The sequence below is a fragment of the Octopus sinensis genome, linkage group LG21 (assembly GCF_006345805.1).
Source record: "Octopus sinensis linkage group LG21, ASM634580v1, whole genome shotgun sequence".
Classification (NCBI taxonomy): domain Eukaryota; kingdom Metazoa; phylum Mollusca; class Cephalopoda; order Octopoda; family Octopodidae; genus Octopus; species Octopus sinensis.
This window is the reverse complement of record NC_043017.1, coordinates 14,143,116-14,169,519: the sequence shown is the minus strand read 5'-3', so window position 1 is coordinate 14,169,519 and position 26,404 is coordinate 14,143,116. Positions and strand designations below refer to the sequence as shown.

At 38.5% G+C, this 26,404-nt stretch overlaps 1 protein-coding gene across 4 annotated transcripts in view; it reads left to right on the top strand.

Moving 5' to 3' along the window:
- Positions 1-701: 701 nt before the first annotated feature.
- The window catches only part of LOC115222975 (calcyphosin-2-like), a 72,624-nt gene continuing 46,921 nt past the window's right edge, over positions 702-26,404 (top strand). The window contains exons 1-14 of one of the 4 annotated variants that reach the window (XM_029793398.2): positions 723-842; positions 2,089-2,170; positions 6,755-6,858; positions 7,986-8,044; positions 8,831-8,944; positions 10,127-10,172; positions 11,048-11,131; positions 12,720-12,839; positions 14,309-14,458; positions 14,547-14,614; positions 16,338-16,439; positions 17,908-17,982; positions 24,950-25,042; positions 25,752-25,854. In XM_029793398.2, the coding sequence (XP_029649258.1) occupies positions 6,760-6,858; positions 7,986-8,044; positions 8,831-8,944; positions 10,127-10,172; positions 11,048-11,131; positions 12,720-12,839; positions 14,309-14,458; positions 14,547-14,614; positions 16,338-16,439; positions 17,908-17,982; positions 24,950-25,042; positions 25,752-25,854 (1,113 nt within the window). In that variant the 5' untranslated portion in view covers positions 723-842; positions 2,089-2,170; positions 6,755-6,759. Of the gene's footprint in view, positions 843-2,088; positions 2,171-6,743; positions 6,859-7,985; positions 8,045-8,830; positions 8,945-10,126; positions 10,173-11,047; positions 11,132-12,719; positions 12,840-14,308; positions 14,459-14,546; positions 14,615-16,337; positions 16,440-17,907; positions 17,983-24,949; positions 25,043-25,751; positions 25,855-26,404 lie in introns of all 4 variants that reach the window. The other 3 variants (XM_029793397.2, XM_036511985.1, XM_036511986.1) reach the window with 3 other exon arrangements.

Below are 26,404 nucleotides of genomic sequence, written 5' to 3'. Positions count from 1 at the left end.
TGTCAACACAATTTCTAGTTAACTAAACACTTTAACACTTCGTATACTGGTAGAATGTGTCAAAATAAAACATTTTTTTCTCTTGGCTTTCTTGAGAAAATTGTAATTTGTTTGTTTAATGTAGTTTAATTTTTCGAGTTTTAACCAATGAATCGCCTCTATTTAGCTAAAATCATTTGCTGCGTCTAAAGCTGAGACAATATCCTGTCACTAACCCTAACCCTAATTTTTTTTTCTTAATTGTTAAATTAATTTAATTTAATTAATTTAACAATTAATTAAATTTAACAATTTAATTAATTTAATTTAACAATTAAGAAAAGAAAAATTTAGGGTTAGGGTTAGGTTGAGAGTTAGTGATAGGATGTTGTCTCAGTTTTAGACGCAGAACTGAAGGAATATTAATCCGGAGCCGCTTAATGATTAAGATTAGCTCGGTGCGATGAGCGAAACGAGCGGCATTTCGGCGGCAAAGCAGACCCTGAAGACTTGTAACCACAGCGACATCTCAGTCCCTTACAGACTTAGGTCCCTACTCCGAGTGCTATTCATTCTGGAATGAATGCAAAAAAATTAACATTTAAATAATCACAAGATTAAGGTATAATTAATTTACAGTTAATAGCGAAAGTAATGCCTCTGTCAAGTGGAAGATAACAATTTAGTCAGCCGGAGTAGTCTCCCTTAATAAAGCGTTTTATTTATAAACTAACCGTCACCATGGCAACGTGTAATTTATGACTGGCCGCAGGTTCTTTTCTAGTGTTTCCACATTTCCTGCAGTAAAAACGTGTTTAAGACTGAAATACCAGGACTCTGAAGGTGATGTAAAAAGGAATTTGGTAAGTATATTTCAAATTAAATATTTTGCATTGACACAAATTACAACGTGAAACGTGTGTTTGACATTTGCTCTTAAGACGTTGCTACAAAGTTTCGCTTTCGTTTATTTTCCTTTAAGTTTTCCTGTTACAAGGTTGCCACCTCTATATCCTCTACCTAACTTTTTTAAAATGCTTTGGATATATATATATATATATATATATATATATATATATATATATATATATTCTATTCTATTCTAACGACGTAGAAAAAGAATATAAAACCAAAGTAAGATTCTTTCGTTATTAAATAATTTTTTTGAAACATTCAGTAACATATTTTGAAGTATGGCACCCTGTTCTTCAGCTCCGATATTAATTCTACCACACTTAGGATAAATTTTTAATTTTGCCAACAATTGAGGTTGGATGGATTCGCTGTTGTAAACTCCACCAGAATCAGTAATTTTACGACGAAGCTATGAGAAATAGAGTAATCGCTCGACGACTGTCGTCGCGTGTGTCACAAAACCCTCCGTGACAGGGGAAAATTGCGAAGTAGAAACGACTGTACTGTATATTTTCTTTTTATTATTTATATTTATTTCATTATAAAGGTTAAACTAAAGCGTTACACCACTCAAAGAAACAAAAAAATGTGTGTAATAGGTGTAAAACAACTTCCTCTGAACGAATATGAAAAAAAAAAGCGCATTCGCGAAAGGGCCTCGGAAAATTCACATCGGGAATTTCCGAAAACGTCTGACACGGGCACAAAAACAAAAATAGCGTAATAGGTGTACAACAACTTACTCTAAACGAATATGATGAAAAAAATGCGCAACACCACGGTACTACTAGCGAACAGTGCGCGCATCCGCGCTATCTAGACGTAAGTAGTCGATCCTACGCCTTGCACGTATGTTTGTATTTCAAGGCTGAATACATATCAAAGAAGATTAAATAATATTTTTCGAACAAAATAAATCATTTTTTAAACTAAAGAAATAAATTATTTTTATAAACAAACTAAGGTTAGGGTTAAAAAGTCGCTGTAGGATCGACTACTTACGACTAGCTTGCGCGATTGCGCGCACCGGGACCACTGTTCGCTAGTGGTACCCAACAGCACGGAGGAATCGATGTAAGTTTAAATAGTAAACCACGATATGAAGAAGGATTATTTTACCTGTCTCCTATAGAGGTGGCCATGGCGCACCGTCACCGCACTGACTGACGCTTTTTTGTTTCTTCTTATCTCCAGAAATCCATGTTTTTCGGCGACGGGAAGACGGGGAAGCGAGGGTGGTGACGGTCCGCCATCAAAACCTGGCAACATACAACAGGTGGGACATTTTCGCTAATTTCCTTTAATGTTTACTTTAATTCCCGGCCACCAAAAACAAAAGAAAAAAGTGTAATATGTGTAAAAAGAATGTATTTAACAATGTGGAAACAAAAATTTGCACCAACGACCCGAGGTGCAGAGAATTTAGGGAAAATTCACAAGATCCGATTTTTTCCTTCATAACTTTTAGGAGAATGGATAGCTTTTAGCGAAACCTTATATAAATAGCTTTCAAACAGCACAGGTTACGATTATAAAGAAATTTGTGAGGAAATCTTTTTTCCGAGGAAGTGGATGAGAGGACTTTTGAAGAGAAAGGAATTATGTTTTTGCTTGAGTGAAATGGAAATAAGTAGAAAAAAAAATTTTTTTTATTTATTTATTTATGGTTTGAGTAATAGAAAAAGGTTTTTAAGAAGATTCCATGTATCATGGTGATAGAAACTAATTCATAAATACGCTGTTGAATATGGTTTCATTATGGGAAAAAAGTTAACTGCGATTTAGCTCTTGTTTTTAGCCCATCTCCACCGTTGTAATCTTTTTCAAAACCTTTTTCTGTAACGAAATTCCTTTGGAAAAAATTTTGCCCACAAATTTCTTTATAATCGTTCTCTATGCCGTTTGAAAAGTAATTATAGAAATCAAAGGTATCTCTCTATATATAAAACTGAGAATGTGTGTCTGTCTGTGTGTTTCCCTAAAACTTGAGAACTACACAACCAATTTCATTCAAATTTTACACATGCCTTACTTAGGGTCCGTGTGGTTTCATTGGCAAAAAAAAATGTTCAACTTCTTGTCTAGGGCGAGCCCATAGCAATATCATATCTTCTCCCCTATTTCAGTATTACGTGTTAAAAGTGAAACAAAAACATTTCTCTATTTTATGTCAAATACTTTCACTTTAACAATAAAAATTAGAGATAATAATAACAATTGAATTATAAGTAGTAAGTAATAATTAAAATCAAAATAAAGTATAATATAATAATTAAATCATAACATCACAATTAAAAGTACAAATAGCAATTGGTATAAAATTGCATCAATTGAATAAGTGGTTTCACATAAATGAGAATAAATTAAAAATAAAATTAGTGTGCAGAAATGGAATGGTCCAGATGGAGCTGTGAACATACACTTTGCCACGGCTTTTACATTAGATTATCTGCTAATTAGCTAGCATTAAGTATCTATATGAAGTTTGGCTGTATGTAATATCTGTTTTCTCAAACAGCTGGTTCTACTGAGTACTGCTGTTGGTTTATTTCTTATACATAAAGGACTAAAGCTTCAACTGCATCCTGCTTTCTGATTCATCGTAAGGTTTGTTGTTATTATTATTACTGCTTAACTATTGTTATCACGTTTGTTGATTCCTCGTAAGGGAAACGTTATGTTGCATTTGTTAAATGATTGTAAACCGTAACCCTCCTCCTTTGGGAGAAGGAGCTTTGGTTATTGTTTAAAAATTGAATTTTGTCCCTGTTTGGGGAAATTGACAATATTTTCACCGTTTACATGGAAGCATAATGAATTTCGATGCAGCCGTCGGCGGGCGCGAATACATTAAAATTAAAATGGAAGAAATACAAACCTATTTCAGATTGAGCACCGACAAAGACGGTGAATCTAAGATAACACCACCAAACGAAATAAAAAATTAAATGAAAGAAAAGACTATTGTCTATAATGTATACAATGTAGAGAAAAAAAAAGATTTGAACACCTGGAGGAAAGCACCATCGAATAGTGTCTTGGTGCGACTATGAAAGATATCAAGTATCTAACCATAGGCGGTAAATTCGCCACAATAGAAGCAAGGTTCGAGTCAATGGAGCGTGCAAGGGAGTACTCGAATCGAACCTTGCAAAGTGGAAATATTTTATTTTACTTTTATATCTGGGACGTAGGACGTCCCGGATAAAAATTTAAAATGTCCCCCCAGAAGTAGAGGTAGGCTGGATTGTAGCCACACTTCTATACAAGAAGGAGGGCTAGATGCAATTGATGGAAATTGCAAGAGACAGGCCTACAATTCCAGTCTGTTATATATTTTGAGTATTGTTATCACTAGCGATATCAAGATATAACTTTGTATTTTGTATTTTATGTGTAGATGTATATATATAGATGTACATGTAATATGTACACATATATACATGCACTAGCTAGTTTTTATATACATTTCTCTCCCCATCTCAGCCCCAGTTCATTGGTGCAAATTTTTGTTTTCATATAACCCATTAAACCTTTATTTCTTGTGTTCAATATAATTTATATAATGTTTAGAATATTATTTTGTTAAGCAGGCAATGAGATGTGAGATTGACTAAACATGAATGTTTTCAATTTTGGGGGTTATAAGTGAAATGATTTAATAATGAAAGTACCTTGTCGTATTTCTGTCTTTTGTGTCAGCCGTATTATTTTTCTTGTTTTTAATAGAAATCTTTGTCTAAGGGAACACAGCGTGTCACAAGGCACCTTGCCCAACCCTGACTACCATTGTAAATATGTGCACTCGCTCTCATTTATTTACCTTTCCTTTCTCAACTGTTGTCTCACTGGAGGTTTATTCTCCCGTGTAATGCACCAGTTGTCTAAAAGAAAAATTTGTAACCGGGACGATTCCACAGAATGCAATGGCATCAGATACGTCTATATCAGGGAGAATCTACCCAAGCCTCTCACCATAGAGCTCCACACATCTTTTTCGTTGGATTTAATTAAGAGAACTGTGTTGGTCATTCAATATACTAGAAATAGCTGCCAATCTCTTTTAAGACCACCCTATCATTTTAAAAATGTAGGGACATATTGGATAATTGTCAGATGGAGTGGACGTGACTGACATCCATTTGATTGTTGGTCTCTTGTATCAAAATTGATCTGGGAGCCAAACAGCAAAACCACCTTTGGGTTTCAATCCATCTCCAGGATTGGAACTTTTCTGACAGGGGATCATTGTGGCAAGCACACAAGGTTCTCTCCAACCCAAATTTTACCGACCCTACCATTCTTTCATGTTCAGTTATACTGCCTGAACTCTTCATTCTGTATATTTGCCATTTGTGTATTGAAATAAAAGGTACTCCATTGCAAATGATACTTCACCTGTTGAAAACAGAAAAATATTGTTTTTTAGTTGGAAGACAATCATTGTCAGACAGACACACGGAAAAGAACTTGGTAATAATCAAAATGGAACTACTGTGACAAATTCAGTTGTACATTTTCTCTTCATTGTAATATCAGATGAGGATAACTGAATGTATTTCACAAGAGTGTTGAACTAAAGAATCTGTTTCCATAGATTAAATCGATAAACACGGATGTTGGTTGGCATGGATGTGTGATTGGAAAATCTGCATCAAAACAAAATGATTCCAGTGTATTGCACATCAGTCAAGTATTTTCTGTCATAGCCTCAGGAGAACAACACCTATGTTAATATCATCAAAATATCAAAAAGTTGGGGGATTAAATTGATTTCAGGTTTTGTTATGGTGTATATATAATGTTATATATGTATGTTATTTACTGCATCTCCTGCTCTCTCTGTCCTTCCCTACACATTGTTCAAACAGGATGCTGCTTGGCTGATCAGTTCGCAGAGCACCTAAAAGACATCAGACTCGGCAATGACACCCCAGTTTCACACCACTTCCGCTCTACCAGTCATTTGCTACACCACCTGTCTGTTTGGACTGTCTCTGCACAGGGGCCACCTGGACTCCTGCCTTCACTGTGAACAGGCATTAATCTTCTCTCATAGTTCATTTGTGCCATATGGGCTCCACTCACCTCTCTTCATTTGACACCAACCCCACACAGATTTCCACATTTAACTGACCCCCTCCACCACACACCTGCTTACCGCCCACCTTGAAACCCTCACCACACACACACCACTATACCCACAATCATACACACTGGTCCTCATTTCACACACCCACACGCCCCTTCCCACTCCACACACACTAGCACCGACCACTTCTCAGCACCCACACCACTTACCATTAACCACACGCACACAATCGTCAGTAGCATCACCATACACACTACTCTATGAGCAGCCACACACACCATTATAAGCAGATAATACCTGAACACAGACAACATATGCACACACACATGCAACATGCATAAACACACACACAATACTTGGTCACAGACACACATGTGCATACACCACTTGAAAAGGTACACATCAACTACTACTACACGCACGACGGACTCACTCATCCCCATTCTCACATACACATGCTTGCACACCGTTCGTTGCGATCACCATTATTATCTCCTTTTTTTTTTTCCTTTCTAGTCATATGCCATGTTGGACCACTGAACTGTTTTGTTTTTTTCTCACTTATTCCTTTTTGTCAAAGAGTGTAGGCATGGAACGTGAAAGACTTTTCCATTTTTACAGAGCATTAAACTAATATATTTGCTTGTTGTTCCTGCACCTGTCTTCGTCTTTTGCTTTTCTGTAAATGTGAACTATATATATATATATATATATATATATATATATATGTACATACATACACATATATTGTTTTAAGTTTTTCATCAGACTAGATGGATCTGAAGATATTTGGGAGCAAAGCCTCTCTTCAGAACTGCCTCCCAGAAACACCACGAAGTGGATTCAAAACCAGCACAAAGCAATATAACAAGGTACAAGTAAACCTTATAGTTTATTTCTTTTGACCTTTATACAACCTATTTTGGTTATTTTCAATCATCATCATGTCTGTTTTCTTATACTTGCATGGATTGTGCAGTGCCCTGTAGTGAAGTCATCATTAGGTACAGAGAAAATCAGGCCAATTCTGTTGTTTGTAGCATAGTATTTTTATTCCTTTTAGTTTTGTCTGGAGGAAGGACCTGTGTCCAGAGCCTTCACAAACCTTCAGGGACCAAATCAACAGCTGTAGGGATAATATTCTGCAAAGAGGAAATTCCAAAGGGATAACATTCTACAGGGAAAGGACAGGCCTTAGTCGTTTGTGCCAGGTCTGTGGATGAATGAAGATGAGTCAGTTGGGAATCCATAATTTTAGCCAAAGTTTGTTCTGCCTCTGTTGACTGATAAAGAAAAAACCAAAAGCCAAGGAGCTGTTTGATGTCATGAATATTCATGAGGATTTTGGGAGGGGATGAAATGTAGGTCTGCAGCCATGATGGCAAAACAAAAAGGGTCACAAACACAACAAGAGAGTCACTGAAATGTGAAAGAGAAGTTAATTATTTGTTTTTGATTGGAAGCGTATCATTAATCATGTTCTTTGAGATTGGATGATGAAGAAAGAGTTTTATTTGAATGTGAGATGGGGGTTTGAGAGTGGTTGCATGAAAGAAGGCATCTGAAGCATGGAAGAACAAGGCATAGATGCTGTATTGTGACACTGCACCTGCTCATGCATCACTCATTAACAAAACTAGAGACGGTTCCAGCCCCTTCTCCCCAGCCCCGTTTACTCTGTTGTCTAGATTTGGGCTCATCTGTGCCCTAATTTTAAAAACACATTCTGGAGGTTGTTATAAAACTGGAGAAATTGAAACGATGTTGGGAGTGACAAATCAACAGTGAGGAGGAGGAGGTGGTGGTGGTGTTTTGAAAGAGAGACATCTAATTCAATCAAGTAAAGCAATAATCTGTGGCTTTTTTTAAATATTTAGTTTTTCTTTTCCTTTGGACAGACCTTGTATGCATATCTTCATTGTCATATATTATGCAAATAATTTTCTTGATTTGGCTAATTATCTTTTGGTCATTAAGAAAAGCTTATTTGATATTTCAGAAACCACGATGTTACTCTGCTTGCCAAAAGTATCCAGGAGAGAACTGTCGACCAGAATGGTATGGAACCACTAATAACTTCAGTTTTGCATTGTGATGTCTTAGTCAGAGGAAAGACATCACTCGAGATCCTTTCAGGGGCTCTATGACTGGTGAGGCAAATGAAAACAGTTCAGGTAGAACACCTGGTGGCCTACATCCTTGTAACCAAATAGAGACTCCACTAAAGGTACCCGAGCAGCAGGTGGTACTCTTAAACTGGGTGGTCACAGAGTGGACTCTACTATAGTGTCAGGTCGTGAAGTTACACCAGTCAACAGATTATGTCTATCTCCCAAGAACACAAAGAGTCCTTCAAACAAGCTTCAACACAGATTCTATCAAATTTCATTTTCAGATGAGATTTTTACAGTTTCATCTTAGTTGTTCTTCATTATTTCTCTGGGTTGATCAAATAGATCTTGTTGAGGACATTTGTGCCCAAGTTGCCACACAACTGGATATAACTTAGAATTACATAATTGTGGGTTCAATCCATATTCTATTGATTCTAATGTCTACCAGATTTGTTAATGTCTCCCACGTTACTCCCCATATATATATATATATATTAATTACCCAGCTGCTCATTTGCTGTCACTTTTAACACACACACTTCTACTGTTAATCTTCTATACATTGGCAACAACTCTAGATATGATCATCTCCATGAACAAGTCCTTGAAAACAAATTAGGCTGAATACAGCAGGGTCTCACTTATGTAATATAGGGAATTGGAAAAGCTAATAGATTTGCCAAAAGTATTTGAGAATATTATTTTTCTGTTCTTTTCATGTGGATTTCAGTGTCCCAACTTTGGATCTTCGCTATCTTCAAGAACCAGAAACAAAATCAAAAGTCTCTATCGATTGCTATGACCTAAATCTTGACAATCTCTCAACATCTTCTTCTTCCAACAGGTAATCTCTTCAAAGACTGTCTTTTTTCATATTTTCTAACAGTGAAAATGATGCTTCAGATGTATTAAACATATATGTTAATGACTTTTATTCTTGTATTGGCTTCACTTGACTGTGGCCATGCTGTAGCACAACTTTGAAGGGCTTAAGTTAATCTTATTGATCCCAATATTTATTTTATTCTGGTACTTATTTTAATAAATATTTATTGAATCGCTAAATTGTTTTTGATATAAATGGATACACTCAACCCATCACTAAATTTAAACACAGGTATATGGTTCTGCTCTCCTAAATAGATGGTCTAGGTGTGGCTTCCAGAGTCTGCATCTCTTCTCATTCCATCATAAGTAGTCTTGTCTGAGCAATGTTCAGTAATATTGATGCTATTGATGTTCAGATATTTGAGGAAACAATGACACATTTCAGTTCTGTACCACACAGAATGACATCTGTTTTGACTGTTAATCTTTTGTTTGTTTCTGAAAATAGGGATTTCAGTAGGAGACAAACGAAAAATAAGTGGAACCTATAAAATCCTAAACGATATGTTGAAATAATTACATTTTCTCTTTAGGGTTTATTTATATCAGGAGTAGGGAAAACACTGCCTGCTGGCACAGTTGTGTCCGCAAACCAATTTCATTGCACCTGCAGGCTGCAATGAAATTGCATGTACTTGTATGTACAAAATATTGCAAGTTTATGATTATTGGTATGTCTATCTGCGACATAGGTCGCGTTTCCACTATGACTTAAAATCGTCAGACACAAACAGAAATCGTCCAACAATTGCTATTTGAATGGAAATTTTGTTATCACTATAAAACATGTATTGCTAGGTTTGTGCCACTCCCCTTGAGAGACCCCACTACACTCTAGCTGAAAAATATAGAATACCTCATAAGTAACATAAACACCCTAAATTCAGTGGCAGTGTTAATGAAGATGTTACATGTTAATTAAATATGTTAAACTTTTCTTTATTAATGTATATCGAATTATACGTAGATATATACAAGATTTACACTGATATAAGAACTAGAACTTGTGACCCACCCACAAACCTTTTTCTTTGGAAATTTTTACCCACCACACTAAAAAGTTTCTTTTTAGAAATGTGTAAATGAAAATATTTATATCAAAAATAAATTTTTATCTTGTTACTTTTTACAATTGTAGATGCCTTGATAATTTCACTGTGAGATCTAATCCACATAAACACAATGTGAGTTTTAAATTGTTTTATAAGATTTTTATTGAAGAAATAATTCTAGGCCAGCAATTCTGAGGGTGCGAGTTTAGTTGATGTCATCAATCCCCATACTTCACTGGTTCTCCTTTTTATTAACCTAAAAATGAATTTAATGTTAAATATTCCTTAGAGAGAGAAAATAGATTTGATTTCAGTAAAATAGTCATCTATTTATCTGAAAATATCTGCTTATAAATCCATTGTATAAAATTAGATTTTCTGTCTATGTTTGTATACATATTACCTTCCATGAGCTGGATGGTTCAGTAGAAGTCGATGAGCCAGAGGACTGTGCCAGGCTCCAGTGTTTTTTTTTTGTATAGTTTCTAAATGTCAACCACTTTACATTGTGTGTTGGGTACTTTTTATGTGGTTCTGGTACCACTGAGGTCACCAAGTCACTCACAAGACAGCACAACTGAGGTGAGGTGCAGTATTTAGGGAGATGATATGTTGGTGCCAAGTGACGAGAGGTTAGAGTATGATAGAGGGACAGGAACTGATGGAAAGGATAAAGGGAAGATAGGGGTGAAAGTGTTAAGGTATATACTCAAATGACAAGGAAGTGGATATAAGTAGTAAAGGGGATTGGAAAGAGTAAATGGTTAGGCAAGTTCATCAGTGTAAAAAGAAAGTGTCTGATGGATAGAAATGATGAGGATGGATATATATATATATATATATATATATATCTCACTACACTATGTTTATTCACATGATGCTTTTCACACTCTCTGATTAGAATATAATCCTGAATAAACAATCTTTATTTCATTTTAACTTTTATTTATTGATTCATTTTAATAATAATGATAATAATAATAAATTATTTTGTTTATTCTTTTCAGTCCAGTGTTTCCTCTGGTCATGTTGATGTTCCGACCCTTGATATCCAGGATTCAGCACGTGAACCAAACACAAAAGCTAAGAAGGTCAGTTATTATTATTTTTCTTTAAATACATCTTTACCCTGTTCCATGCTACATTCCAAGTCAATTATATTTCATTTTACAGTTTTGGAAAATTACCGTAATTTTGGAAGAAGGGAATATTTTGAATATTCTGGCAGGTTTTACTTGTATTAAAGAAGAATTATTGCAAGGGTGAGGAACCTTGCTGCAGTTTTCAACTGAAACAACATTATTTAAAGTGCTCAACTATTTCTCTGATTCTAGGAGAAATACTGAAGTTTTTTTCTTTCATTTGATAAACTAGATGAATTGCAGTAACAAAGAGATGTCACCATCATTGTTTCCCCCATAAATAAGCTTCATTGTTCTGTTCCAAGACAGCCTCTCTCATTGCTTATTGTAGTCTTTTGCCATCTTTGCCATGAGGTCCAATATCCTGAGATCAAACCGTTTCTTCTCTGAAGACATTAAGCTTATTTGTTGACACAGTCAGGATCGTTTTCTTTGTTGCTGTGTATCTTATGATATACACTATCATCGTCATCATCACCATTTCTCTAATGTCCACTATTCCATGCTTGCATGGGTTAAATGGAATGTGTTTCCTCATGGTCTGAATGGTTATGCAGTACTCCATAGTAAGTACTCATTCACAATGGAGTACTGCATAACCATTCTTTCCTTCCTCTCACTATGCTGGGCCACTTAAACATCCTTTCTGATCTTGGATTTACCTAAAGAATACCTGATCTAACTGGATTTAATTCGACCCCTCCACCCTTCTGGACATTATGAACCACAACAAATATCACTGATGAGGAACTTTCTTCCACTGTCTAATCTATATCTCTCCGATGACGGAATACTCCTTACAAAGCCATTGCTTGATACGAAGCTCCGATAGCTGGGATACCCCAGAAACAGCTGTCAGAAAGTATTTTTTATCGTCTGTTATGTAGCTAAATTAGATTAAATCAAATAAAATGTCCTTGTCAAGTTTTGCCTAATTGTCTTTCCTCACCTTTTTAACCTATACACACACACACATGTATGTGTGTGTGCACAATCTGAAAAAGTTTTGTATGTATTACATATATACATAAACTGTTGTTTACTATTACATGTACTACATATTGTATATACAATAGTGTAATCATGTAGGTCCCTTGCTTTAAAATCAACAGAAAGTGCAACAGGTAAAACATCACCTTGATAATACATTCATCTAACCCCTCCAGGTATGGAAAAAATGGTCGTAAAATGAACAAAAATATGTTTGTGGTGGTAGGTTTATTAAGAAAATCACTTAAACTGTGTCAGTGTTTCCTGTTCCCCGAGATGGTTCACTTTTGCTGGGGATCGTGGAGTTCACATCCATTTATTCCTTTCATTTGCTCTGGTTTTCATGGTTGCTTTCCTTACTTTATGACCAACCATTTTGCAGCATGGTCATGGTACAGTCATCATTCCACAGCACTGGAAAGCTCATCTCTGACAATAGATTCCCTTTTAACCTACATCACATCCATTCATTCCTTTTACTAATAATGAATGTTTTCTCCAAGAATTTTATTCAAACCCTTAATTCTCATTTAACGTGTTATTTTAGAATTCTGTTTGGGATAATGCTGTGATCCCAGAGGATTTACCTAAACCTTCTGAGAAATATAAAAACTTATACAATGAATATAAAGAAGAAATGAAGTCTTCTTACTCCAAACATAAAGCTGTAAGTATGAATGTTAATTTCTTTAAACACTGAACCACAGGGTCATCAAAGAAGGCTTCCGTGAATTCAGTTGTCAATTGTCCTAACTACAAGCAAGTGATCTGTATGAAATCAATGTGGGACTGTATAACAACTGCAGGAGTTTTAATATTTGTCCTTGAAATCACTATTTCACTAGCGGGCATCTGGCCAATCAATCCACGGTAACCATGGCGACTGTACAGCAGAAAGTACAGTGTGGGTTGTGGCACGCTGAGTCAGTTGTTTTAATGCAATGTCATTTTTGGCATACTTATGGACAACATCCACCTACAGACAAAACCATTGTTCGTTGGTTTAACCAGTTTAAAGAAACTGGAAATGTAAACATTAAGAAATCTCCAGGCCGGCCACACACGTTGGAAGAGAATGTGGAGCGTTTGAGAGTGTCATGTTTGCATAATCCTAAGAAGTCCACCGCTCGATGCAGTTTGGAACTTTGCATGCCTAAAACAATTCAAAATCTGCTGCATAAACGCCTCACAAAATTCAAATGCGACATAAAATTAAGGAGACAGTTAGGCCTAAACACGTTGAATTTGCTGTAACGATGCTCAGAGAAATTGTTGAGGATGATAGTTATCTTAACAGAATTTTATTTAGTGATTAAGCATGGTTTGTGTTAAGCTGATAAAACATTCAGATATGGGGAGCTCGGCAACCCAGTGAAGTTTTCCAGTACGTATGTGATTCGCCCAAGGTTAATGTGTGGTGTGGACTCCAGCATGATCATGTTGTCAGCGTTAGTTACTTGAACATGCTAGAAATTTATGTTTCCCCCCAAATTGCAGACATTGAAAGAGAAAAGGGAATAAGTGAATTTCTCCAGCAGGACGGAGCACCGGCTCATTGCAGCCATAATGTGCAACAAGCTCTCAATAACAGATTCCCTGGCCATTGATTGGAAGGAATGGCCCTGTTTTTGTAGCCACATAGAAGCCCTGATCTATCTCTTATGCAATTTTTTTTTTCTTTTGGGGTTATCTTTAGAACATTGTCTATGCAGAAAAAATCCGGAATCAGCAACATTTAAGAGATAGAATCTATTTTTAATTAATTTCATAGTTGCCTCCCTTGCGTTTATTACTCATTAAAATACTCCCTGCAAATATAATTTTAATTAATTAGTCTGTGTGTGCCAAATTTTCTAATTATCTTATTTCTGTTTGAATTTCAGTCTTCAAACTGGTTTCTTTGTATATCCTAAGATTGAAATTAAGTGAAGTCAGTGCTAAAATGTTTAAAGAAAACTTTAATTTATTAAAACTACATGTATATGGAGTAGAAATATATATTGTGGTTAATTGATATTTCTTTTGTAATTAGGATTCATTTTCTGGATAAAAAGATAGAAAAAGTTACAAACAATGACTTGATGCTGTTTGAAAGATTTTGTTGTCAACTGTTTTCTTCTGGTTTTATTTATTCAGTTAAGTCCTGTCAACAACCATTGTCCAAGCAATAAGAATATGGCAGAAAAGAAACAATTTCCCAATACTGGAATGGATGATACTCTTGAGCAATGTATAAGTCAGTTGAAGTTTCTGTCTCAAATGAATTCTTCAAAACAGTCAAATATGGTAAGTGTTTGAAAATATTTCCTCAACATCAAGAAGAAATATTGTTTGAATCAATTCTGAAAAAAAAATTTTTTGTGTGTTTATTTAGGAAGAACTTGAAGAATTAAAGAAAAAGGAAAAACTGATTGAAACTGTAATGGTAGACCAGTTATCACGGTATGGTGACAAGTTTTTATTTCTTCTGTAGAAATTATTAATATCTGGGATTATTTTTTTTTTCTGCCAAGGTAGCAGGTCCATTTCTGTTTTTGGTGGTAGGGAGAGGCAGAAATAATGTAATGGTCTTATTGGAATATTGTATATAGGGAATATAGCTTATTGTCTATAGACTTATTGACAAAGAAGACCATGTTATATATTTTATAATCTGTTGTTTGGTATAATTTCAGGAGTAAACTCTGAAGTACTTAGTCAATGGTTTGTGAGTAGTAATAATGCTTTCTACAATAGACACAAGGCTTGAAACTTTATTGGGAAGAAGCTGGTCGATTTGATTGACTTCATTATTTTATCAACCCTGAAAGGATGAAAGGCAAGGTCAACCTTGACAGAATTTGAACTCAGGACATAAAGATGGAGGAAATGCCATGAAGCAAAGTTCAGGGCTCCTGGCATCTAGAATGTCATCAGATGCTCACTGCCTTCTGCCAGTGGACATTTGACTCTAACACTCCATAGTGTTAATAGCAGAGAAAAGTGACAAGATTCTGGGGTAACTCTTGGCAGTGATGAAAACAAGCTGGCTTCTTTGTTTGGTAATTATGGCTAACTCCCTAAAGTCCCTGACCTATCAGTGCTGCTGACGGTTACTACTGGTTCAAAATAACCTCTGCAGATACAGAAGTACCAGCAGGTGGACCCAGAAGGAGAAAACCATTTGGAATACGTTTGTTCGACATTGTTGACCTGTGACTTTTATGTCAAATAGCTGCTGTCGTTTTTAAAATAGATTCTGCTCCCAGGTCCATTGTGATGATTACCCCACCCGTCTCCTTTAACTGAGCATAGAAGGCAGTTTTCCTTTGTCTGGTGGCTGTAGCAAGAGAGGTTGTGTGGTGAATGAGGTTGAACAATTTAAGTACAGAGACTGTCTTCTTATCAATTTTTTTGTCAACTATAAGTTCCTCTTGAAAAGGAAAATGAAAGTGGAGAGAGAGAGAGGTGCTATCCTTGAGTAAATTCATTGAAAAATGGGGGAGAGTTGAGAAAATGGCTAGCATGGATAAGACCACTGAATGTTGGGGGAAGACACCTGCTTTTTATGTTCAGTGAGTTTGTGATCTGTTCTTCAATTCAACCCTAAATTGAAATCCAACTTGTAAGATGAGAACTGCATCATCACTGACTTTCATATTGCTGTCCCTCAGCCTTTTAGCTAAGAATCAAATTGTATATTACTATGGCAAGCTGGCTGAATGTTTAACATACCAAACATAATTTTTCACGGCATTTCTTTCAATTTTGCATTCAGAGTTCAAATTCTGCTAGAGTCAACTTTGCCTTTCATCTTTTTGTGGTCGATAAATTAAGTACCAGTCATGCACTGGGGGTCAATATAATTAACTAATTCCCTGCTTTGATACTTGGTTGTTAATTGTCATGGAAGACATTCAACATCCAAATGCCAATTTAAAAATCGTAGCTGTCCCTAGCAGAGCAGTTTTGGGGCTTACTCTGCTCTCAGGTCAAATCCGATTTCTTTGACATGTTTCTCGAACTTGGTTCTTGCTGCTCAAAGTGCCTCTACAACTGCTGGAATGACAGACACTCACCTCATTGTCTACATTCTTGCAATTTTGTCTTTTAGTAATCTGTACTTTTCAATCTTTTCTGGTTCTTTGTCACTTACGCATGCATCTCTATCATTATTTTCTTCTAGAAGTGTTATTTGTGACCCAGAGCAAGATGAACACTTAACTGAACCTCACAGTTATGTTTCTCATAAACCTAGAGGTGTTAACAGATTTCTACATGAGACCAGGTAAATGGGCATTTCACTGAAATTCATTCTATAACTTTAAACTTTCACAAAATTACTCATAAACACTCACTTCTTTTAAAATACTTTATTTCAAGAATAGATTCAGTTTAGAAAGTCCATTTCAAATACTATTTTAGTTATATTTCATTTATATTAAGGTTTACTTACCAGTTACAATATATCCTTTACAACCTATGTATGTGCATATGTGTGTGTGATGTAATTGTGTAAAGTAGAAAGATAAAGAACTTAGTCCCTTCATTGCATTTCAATAGCTTCAGAAATAAAATGATTGATAACAGGGCATTAATAGGTACCAGCTTGGGTTTTCACTTCCTCACTGAATGCTCTATTTATATTGTTTCTAGTTATAAACCTAAAGGTTTGATAAATGCTCATTAGAAAAGATCAATATGTTTAATTGCCATGAGAGGTGAAGAAGAATTTAACATTTCAAATTGTTCATGCTGTTGTCTGAGAGTGCATGGTTACTTTGGCTGTAAGTCCGAGTAAACGTTTGTCATATGCTTCTTGTGACCTTTCTGAAAAAAGGTGTGGTGGTTAATGCGAGGGAGAGGGTACGTGGGGTGGACATAGTACCTAACTGAAAATGATATGAAACCAGCCAGTTTTGCCAGAGATAGAGGTCACTTCTGTAACTGCAGGATATACAGAGATGCAGTGAATGGGTGAGGCAGAGGTTGATGGACATCATCCCGATCGGTCAGTTGGTCTTTGTTTACTTGTTTTAGAGGAAGTGCTTATGGATGAAATGGTTATTTGAATTTCTATGTCCTGACAAATCTAGAAAGAAATGAGGCTTTAAACCAACCTAAATCACTCCAATGGTGTAAGTAATCAAGGCAGAGAGTAATGACATAATTAAAACTTTGTGTCAAATTCACTTTTAGATTTATTTTTACATGCGTTAAAGTAGGAAGAGCAGTACCAATGTAGAGGGGCGTCTGTTGGTGGGAGAAGCGAGTTTGTTACTCTGAATGCTTCTGCTCAGTTTCCATCCACCAAATTCTACTCACAAGATTTTGGTTAATCAAGGTTATGTAAGATGTTGAAGAATGAGATTGAACTCAAAACCCCATAATTACAAAGTGAACTTTGTAACCTCACAACTAAGTTTTGCCACAAACATTAAAGTGGGCAGTAATTTATTTAAAGTTAATTACAAGTAGAATCCATATAATTTACATTCCATGGTTGTGTCTCTTACCTTTTTTGTGACCAATCTTTAAGATATTATTCTCATCACATTCTCTGCCAATATCATCATGTTGTGCTGGAGAAGAACCACCCAACCTTGGTAAGGGATGAGGACAACAACCCTAGAGTAAACATTATATCTATATCTATTCTAACTGTTTCTCAGTTGTTCTTCCTAAACCAATGAAATCACTGACTAAAAACTGAGTCCTTTTCTTTCTTCGTTTTGCAACTCCCTTTTATTACCAAGCATAAAAACTCGGAGTACTTCAACTGAAAATTTATTGTCAAAGAGAGTGAAGTTTGGTGTGAGGCTTCTAACACAGTAAGTAGCTTTGACTTCTTTGTCATCTTTATTCCAGCCATGACCATTCCATCAATATATTTCTGGCAGCATTTCTATGAATGTCATTCAAAATGTTCTTGTATTTCAAAACAACAGGGTAGAGATCTGTGTGTTTATGTCTCCCTGTTTTGAGATATTGTGTGATAGCTGCAAAAACATTCCTGGCCAAAGGGAAATATTGGCTTACTTGGAAATAGGTGAGAGCTGACAGCATGAGGGGCTTCTGGCCACAAAAAATTCCCTTAGCAAACTGTCTGATCAATGTAAGCATGCAAAAGTAGATGTTAAAATGATGATCATGTTTGTGTGTGTATGTGTGCATGCACATATATATATATATATATATATATATATAGATTCTTCAATTTCCATCTCATTGTATTGTCCCTCATTCTTTCAGTATTCCCTCATTACCCTGTCTAGCTCAAACATTTTTTTTTCGTTTAGACTTGTCTCCAGGTTCATAGCCACTCTGATTTTTCAATTTTTCAATTTTTCGTTTAGTATTGTCTCCCGATTCATACAAACCCATTTGCTAGCTCACGATTAACAGAACCTCTTTACTCAGCTACGGTGCGCCCGCCCGCCCACCCACCCACCCCCACCACGCATGCCGGAAGTTCCTATTCTCTTCCATTCCGGGGTTGCTTCCCATGAAGACTGCAAATGCTCTCACAATCCATACCCCTCCCTACCCCTAGTCTCGACCTATGTAAGGTAATGTTCATACAGTGCAAAATATGAAAGGCTAGCGTTATGCAGGTTGTACTGAAGGCTACTTTACTACTTCATTTCTTGCACATGAATTCTGCCAAATGCGAGCTTTCTTTTTAGGTACACGAAGCTACTGTCCACCGTCCCAGGGTCTCTAGAGCCCATGCCTTCCACACCCTCAGGGTTGGCACCCTCAACGTTGGCACTCTGAAAGGTAGGTCTGGTGAGATAGTCGAGATGCTTGAACGGAGATGTGTGGATATATGTTGCATGCAAGAAATAAGGTGGAGAGGAGGATCAGCTAGGTTCCTCACAGGCAAGGAACGCAGGTACAAGATTTTCTGGGCAGGGAACACTGACGGGGTTGGTGGCGTGGGTATACTTATCGCTGAGAAATGGGTAGATAAAGTAATTGAGGTAATCAGAGTAAGTGACAGAATACTTAAGATTAGATTAGTGCTTCATCATAGTTTAGCAACCATTATATCAGCCTATGCTCCTCAGTCGGGGCTACCCGATGGACAGAAAGACCGATTCTATGACACTCTACTGCAGACTACCTCATTGACGAATGACAGAGACCTTATCTTTGTGGCTGGTGACTTCAATGGTCACGTTGGACGACATGCTGGGGGCTTCCATGGCGTACATGGAGGCTATGGCTATGGCTCCCGCAACGAGGAGGGAACCAGGCTGCTGGAGTTCTGCGATGCAAATAATCTTATGATTTGCAACACTAACTTCAGGAAACCTACCAGCCACCTAGTCACTTACCAATCGGGCCAACATACCAGCCAAATTGACTACATCCTTACAAGGCAAAGGGAGAGATGGCTGCTTATAAATGCCAAAACCTTCCCAGGTGAAGAATGTACCCCACAACATAGACTGGTAGTTAGTGACTTTAGGATCAGGACTAGGAGGACAACCAGAAGACGACAAATATGGAGAAGAAGGATCTGGAAGCTTAAAGATCCTGCAAATGGACAGAGATTTAGGGACATATTACTTGAAGCCTCTGACGAAGTAGAAGGGGATAGAGCATCACAGGGGGTAGAAGACAGCTGGACGTTTCTAAGGGACAACCTGCTGAGAGCCACTGACCAGATCTGTGGCTGGTGCAAAGTCCTCTCTCGACCTAGAATAACGTGGTGGTGGAACAATATTGTAGACAGGGCTATTAGAGAAAAGAGACAGGCTTGGAAGGTCTGGAAAAATGGGGGTAGCAGGGAATTGTATCAGACTGCCAAAAGAGAAGCTAGGAGACAGGTTTATTTAGCCAGAGGGGAAGCAGATAAGAAAAAATTTGCCAATGTTCTGCGCCGTGAGGACCAAAGACTGGAGGTGTTTCGTGTTGCAAGACAGTGTGTGAGAGAGAATCGTGATGTGGTAGGAGAGAAGTGTGTTCGCATGGAAGATGGTTCACTTGCGCTAAATGAGGATGCAAAGAGAGAGGTTTGGAGATGCCACTATGAAAGGTTGCTGAATGAAGAAAATGAATGGGATAAAGAGAGTCTGCCGAATGTTGACCCAACACAGGGACCAGCTATCCGAGTTGATAGTTCCGTGGTAGCTAAGGCAATTAGAAGCATGAAGACAGGGAAAGCCCCAGGCCCATCAGGAATCACTGCAGAGATGCTCAAAATGTCTGGTAGTGTCGGCTATAGCCTAGTCACCCATATAGTTAATCAGGTGATACACAAAAGGGTCATACCCAATGACTGGTGTAGCAGTATAATAGTCAACTGCTACAAAGGTAAAGGTGATGCCCTAGATACAATAACTACAGAGGTATCAAGCTGTTGGACCAGGTGATGAAGGTTACGGAGAGGGTCATAGCCCAACTAATTAGAGAGAGAGTTAGTTTAGATGAGATGCAGTTTGGGTTTGTGCCAGGGAAAAGTACTACTGATGCTATATTCCTGGTAAGGCAGCTGCAGGAGAAATACCTAGCCAAAGATAAGCCCCTGTACCTGGCTTTTGTTGACATGGAGAAAGCCTTCGACAGGGTCCCCCGATCCCTTATCTGGTGGGCAATGAGAAAACTAGGGATAGAAGAATGGTTAGTGAGAGCTGTGCGGGCCATGTATAGGGACGCCGCTAGTAGGGTGAGGGTTGGAAATGAGTACAGTGAAGAATTCCGGGTAGAGGTAGGGGTCCACCAAGGCTCAGTACTCAGCCCCCTCCTATTTATCATAGTCCTCCAGGCAATAACGGAGGAATTCAAGACAGGATGCCCTTGGGAGCTCCTCTATGCTGATGATCTTGCTCTAATTGCTGAGTCGCTATCAGAACTGGAGGAAAAGTTTCAGGTGTGGAAACAAGGATTAGAATCGAAGGGTCTCAGAGTCAATCTAGCTAAAACCAAAGTCGTAATCAGTAGGAAGGTAGACAAATCACAAACACCTTCAGGTAGATGGCCCTGCTCGATCTGTAGAAAAGGTGTAGGTAGAAACTCTATAAGATGCACCAAGTGTAAGCTATGGACACATAAGAGATGCAGCAATGTCAAAGGAAGGCTAACTAGGAAGATGGTTTTTGTATGTGGCAGATGCTCAGGAACAATAAACACTGAAAATGCTCTGAGACCAACTTCCGTCACTTTCCAGGGAGAAAAACTAGAAATAGTTGATAGTTTCCGTTACCTAGGTGACCAAGTCAGCAGCGGGGGCGGGTGTGCTGAAAGTGTAACTGCTAGAGTAAGAATAGCTTGGGCAAAGTTCAGAGAGCTCTTACCTCTGCTGGTGACAAAAGGCCTCTCGCACAGAGTGAAAGGCAGACTGTATGATGCGTGTGTACGAACAGCCATGCTACATGGCAGTGAAACATGGGCCGTGACTGCTGAGGATATGCGTAAGCTTGCTAGAAATGAAGCCAGTATGCTCCGATGGATGTGTAATGCCGGTACTCACACTCGGCAGAGTGTAAGTACCTTGAGAGAAAAGCTGGACCTAAGAAGCATCAGTTGTGGTGTGCAAGAGAGACGTTTGCGCTGGTATGGTCATGTGGCGAGAATGGATGAAGATAGTTGTGTGAAAAAGTGCCACACCCTAGCGGTTGAGGGAACCTGTGGAAGAGGCAGACCCAGGAAAACCTGGGACGAGGTGGTGAAGCACGACCTTCGAACTTTAGGTCTCACTGAGGAAATGACTAGAGACCGAGACCTCTGGAAGTGTGCTGTGCGCGAGAAGACCCGGCAGGACAAGTGAGTCCACAACCCGTGGCCTTCTACATGGGATGGAGCCAGCCTACGTATGCATACCTTCCCTTCTTGGGACACAAAACTCTACTTGTGAAGACGTGTTGAGGCAAGTGAGGATCAGAATCGAAATTGATCAATGGAAATTGCGGATGTGCTACCAGTGCCGGTGGCATGTCGAAACTCTGCTTGTGAAGACCCATTGAGGCAAGTGAGGATCAGAATCGAAATCGATCAATGGAAATCGATCAATGGAAATTGCAGATGTGTTACCAGTGCCGGTGGCATGTAAGAGAACTTTCCGTTTCGCGACCGTTGCCAGCACCGCCCCGTTTCGTGTCCGTTGCCAGCCTCGCCTGGCCCTCGTGCCGGTGGCACATAAAAAGCACCATCCGTTCGTGGCCGTTTGCCAGCTCTGTCTGGCACCAGTGCGGGTGGCACGTAAAAAGCACCCACTACACTCACGGAGTGGTTGGCGTTAGGAAGGGCATCCAGCCGTAGAAACACTGCCAGATTTGACTGGGCCTGATGAAGCCTTCTGGCTTCACAGACCCCAGTAGAACCGTCCAACCCATGCTAGCATGGAAAACAGACGCTAAATGATGATGATGATGATGATGAGATGGATGAATGAATTAGCCTTTGTTTACCGTTAACATGGAAAATTCAATAAACAGTTACCAGGGTAGCAAAATTCACGCAAGTAACACGGATGTAGCGACCTATTCAAAGGTAGAAACTCCGGGTTAATGTGCAGTAATTTGTGTAGTATAAGTAAATAAATGGAGTTGAGCGCAGATGTTATTCAAATTCTTTTACTTTTGACATACGTTTCAAAGGCAACATTGGTTTTATTCCAAAGGAATAAACTGTGTAAAATAATGCAATCTTCTCATCAGGAAAGAAAGAGAACCTATCTCAACAACAAGACATTATAACAATTTACATGCATCACCAATATTTAACATTTATTTTCTGTGTTGGTATGGGTTGGATGGTTTGACAGTGACCAATGAGGCAGACAACTGCACCAAGTTAACAGAGTATACTGGCTGCTTTATTTTGTAGCACCAGCACAAGTGAGGTCACAAGTAACAAGCAAAACAAAACCCCCACCAACTGAGTGGGGAGGGGAAAATATGATTGAGAGAGGGGAACAGGTGTCTTGCTAAAGAGGTCAATACATAGCTTCTACGATAACTCCAAGGTACAAAATGAATATAATTGGGGGAGGGGAAATGGAAAGGATGGATGGGTGAAAAGAGTGTAACAGATGGATGAAGATCCATAACCTCTTCCAATGTTTCTTTTCTCTCTTCCATCATCTTTCACTGTAACCCTTTCCTGTCACTCCTCCATTTTTCCATTCATTTTTTCTCTCCCATCCTGACTCTCTTCCTATTATTCTGTCATTTTCTTTTACTCTCTCTTCTTACCACTTTGCTTCTCTTGTATCTCTCCCACTACACCCCCACCTCCCTATTATGGAAGTCAACAAGGATTAAATAGAAAATGTCTCTTTCTGTCCTCTGTGTGGTAAGGAAAGAATGAAGACAATGCCGAGAAGGGACCCCCCCCCCCGTTAGTCCAATGTGGTACAAAACCTATTTTGTGTTGTCAAATGACAAAATGAAGACCATGTAGATAAAGAGGAGGCGTTTTCCTAATATTGGCACCATGATTAAAGTACAGTGTCGAGCAGATGGGGATAGGAAAGACATTAACCCCCCCGCTAAAAATGGAACGTAATTGCAAGACATAGTCTGCAACCCATCCAGAAGGGGCAGAGACTCCAACCCATCCGAAGGGGCAGAGACTCCAACCCATCCAGAAGGGGCAGAGACTCCAACCCATCCGAAGGGGCAGAAACTCCAACCCATCCAGAAGGGGGCAGAAACTCCAACCCATCCAGAAGGGGGCAGAGACTCCAACCCATCCAGAAGGGGGCAGAGACTCCAACCCATCCGAAGGGGCAGAAACTCCAACCCATCCAGAAGGGGGCAGAGACTCCAACCCATCCAGAAGGGGGCAGAGACTCCAACCCATCCAGAAGGGGGCAGAGACTCCAACCCATCCAGAAGGGGGCAGAGACTCCAACCCATCCAGAAGGGGGCAGAGACTCCAACCCATCCAGAAGGGGGCAGAGACTCCAACCCATCCAGAAGGGGGCAGAGACTCCAACCCATCCAGAAGGGGGCAGAGACTCCAACCCATCCAGAAGGGGGCAGAGACTCCAACCCATCCAGAAGGGGCAAACACTCCAACCCATCCAGAAGGGGGCAGAAACTCCAACCCATCCAGAAGGGGGCAGAGACTCCAACCCATCCAGAAGGGGGCAGAGACTCCAACCCATTCAGAAGGGGCAGAGACTCCAACCCATCCGAAGGGGCAGAAACTCCAACTATGAACTGACTCACCTGTAACAACCCATTCACCCCCTACCAGCATTGAAAAGCTGGTATGCATAGCCTTGGTTAGCCAAAGTCTTGTGAGAGGAATAATCTGGTGGATGGCCTCTGTGCGGATGTATTCCAGATCATCCTGAGATGTCTTTAAGTGAAATCTACTCTGTTGCAATTATTCGAACCAAGTGTTTAGTCCAACAACAACACACTCTTCTCCATCTAACAGACCCCACTGAAAACATTTATGTATTTATGTCTTCCAATTGTAAACTGGTGTTGCATCTCTTTATGTCAGCATAACTTAGCAGTTCAATAAATAAAGATTGATAAAATAGATACTAGGTTACAGGATATAAAGAGATGTGGCGTAAACAATGCTGGGTGTTTAACCAGTGTAAACACACACACACACTCTATATGATGTTATGCCTCCATCTACTAAAGCACCACTACTATGGCAGAAGGCATTTGCATAAGGTGATTCATAATGGGACTGAACCCAGAACTACATGTTTACAAAGCAAATATTTGAACATAAATATCCTGTTTGTTAAGGTAAACCATTCAGCTTGTTTAAAACATTTGTTTAATAAAAGAATTTTATGAAAACACTGTTTTTCTTTTCCAGTAATGACCATGATGCTTTGAGAGAATTAATGGGATTCTTCTTTCATGTTGACAACAGTCTCACTATTTATGAGTTCCGGCAATTTGGTAAAAGGTAATTAATAATATTTCATTATTGCTTGGGAGGGTCATTATACCATTAATAATAATTAAGGTTCAATAAATTTTTATCCTTCATAAATAATTCTTGAAAGACAAATGAGTGTTTAAACATAAATTCACCATTCCAAAGTATTAAAGTCTCCAGAAGCATTGGAATTTTTAGTAAAATGCTATAAATAGACATTAATATAATTTAATTATTTCATCAAACCAAATTTGATGACTGGCACCCGTGCCAACTTTCCTTCATTGGACACTAAACTCTGCTTGCGAAGACCTGTTGAGGCAAGTGAAATTGAAATTGAACCAAATTCGATGACTGGCTCCCATGCCAGTGGAGCAGTAACAGCTCCATCCAAGCGGGATCACTGCCAGAGCAACTGTCTGGTTTCCGTGCAAGTGGCACGTAAAAAACACCATTTGAGCGTGGCCATTGCCAGTACCACCTGACTGGCCCTCATGGCGGTGACACGTAAAAGCACCCACTATACTCTCAGAGTGATTGGCATTAGGAAGGGCATCCAGCTGTAGAAACTGCCAGATCAGATTGGAGCCTGCAGTCAAATCATCCAACCCATGCTAGCATGAAATGCAGACGTTAAATGATGATGATGAATTGCTACCTGATGGTGCTGTTGGTTACACTTCATTTCTCCAACAATATATAATAATTTCTATAAATTATATTTTTATAATTTCAGTGCAAAGGCTCTACCTTTCATTTTACGAGATGTTTATCCATCCCCACTGGGTCTTGGTTCTCATACCTCCACAAAATTCTACTCATTGTCGAACATATATCCGGTGAGTTTTACTTCACATTCTTTTCTAGATTTTTTTTCATTTTAATGGTTGTGAGAGGTGGAAAAGTAACTTTTCTGAACCCTCTTTTTTGAGAGTCTCTTTAACAGATGGAGGAAGAGACAAAACCAGAGACCTACTTGCAATAGAACATATACAATGGTCAGGTAGTGATATTAAACTGGACATTGGATGAAATCTTGCACATAGTAACAAGAACAGTTCCCTTAAACATGCTTCTACCTAGTTTTTGTCTGCCAAATTTCACTTGTAAGTTTGGAGTCAGCTTAACATACCAAGCAGTGGGATGGAACCTGACACCTTGTGGGTGTGAAGTAATCTTCTTAATCTGACCACCATTTTTGTTTTAAGTATCCACTGGTGTGACTGTTGTAGTAAACTCAGATCAAAACAGATGTTGCCAGAAATATTTCATCAAAGAAAACCTGTATTTCCTCATCCACTGTCCATTTCTAAGACTAGCAATGCTGTAATCTTGTATTTGTGTGATTCCTTGATTTGTCCAATTTGATCCGGTCCCCCACCCCACCCT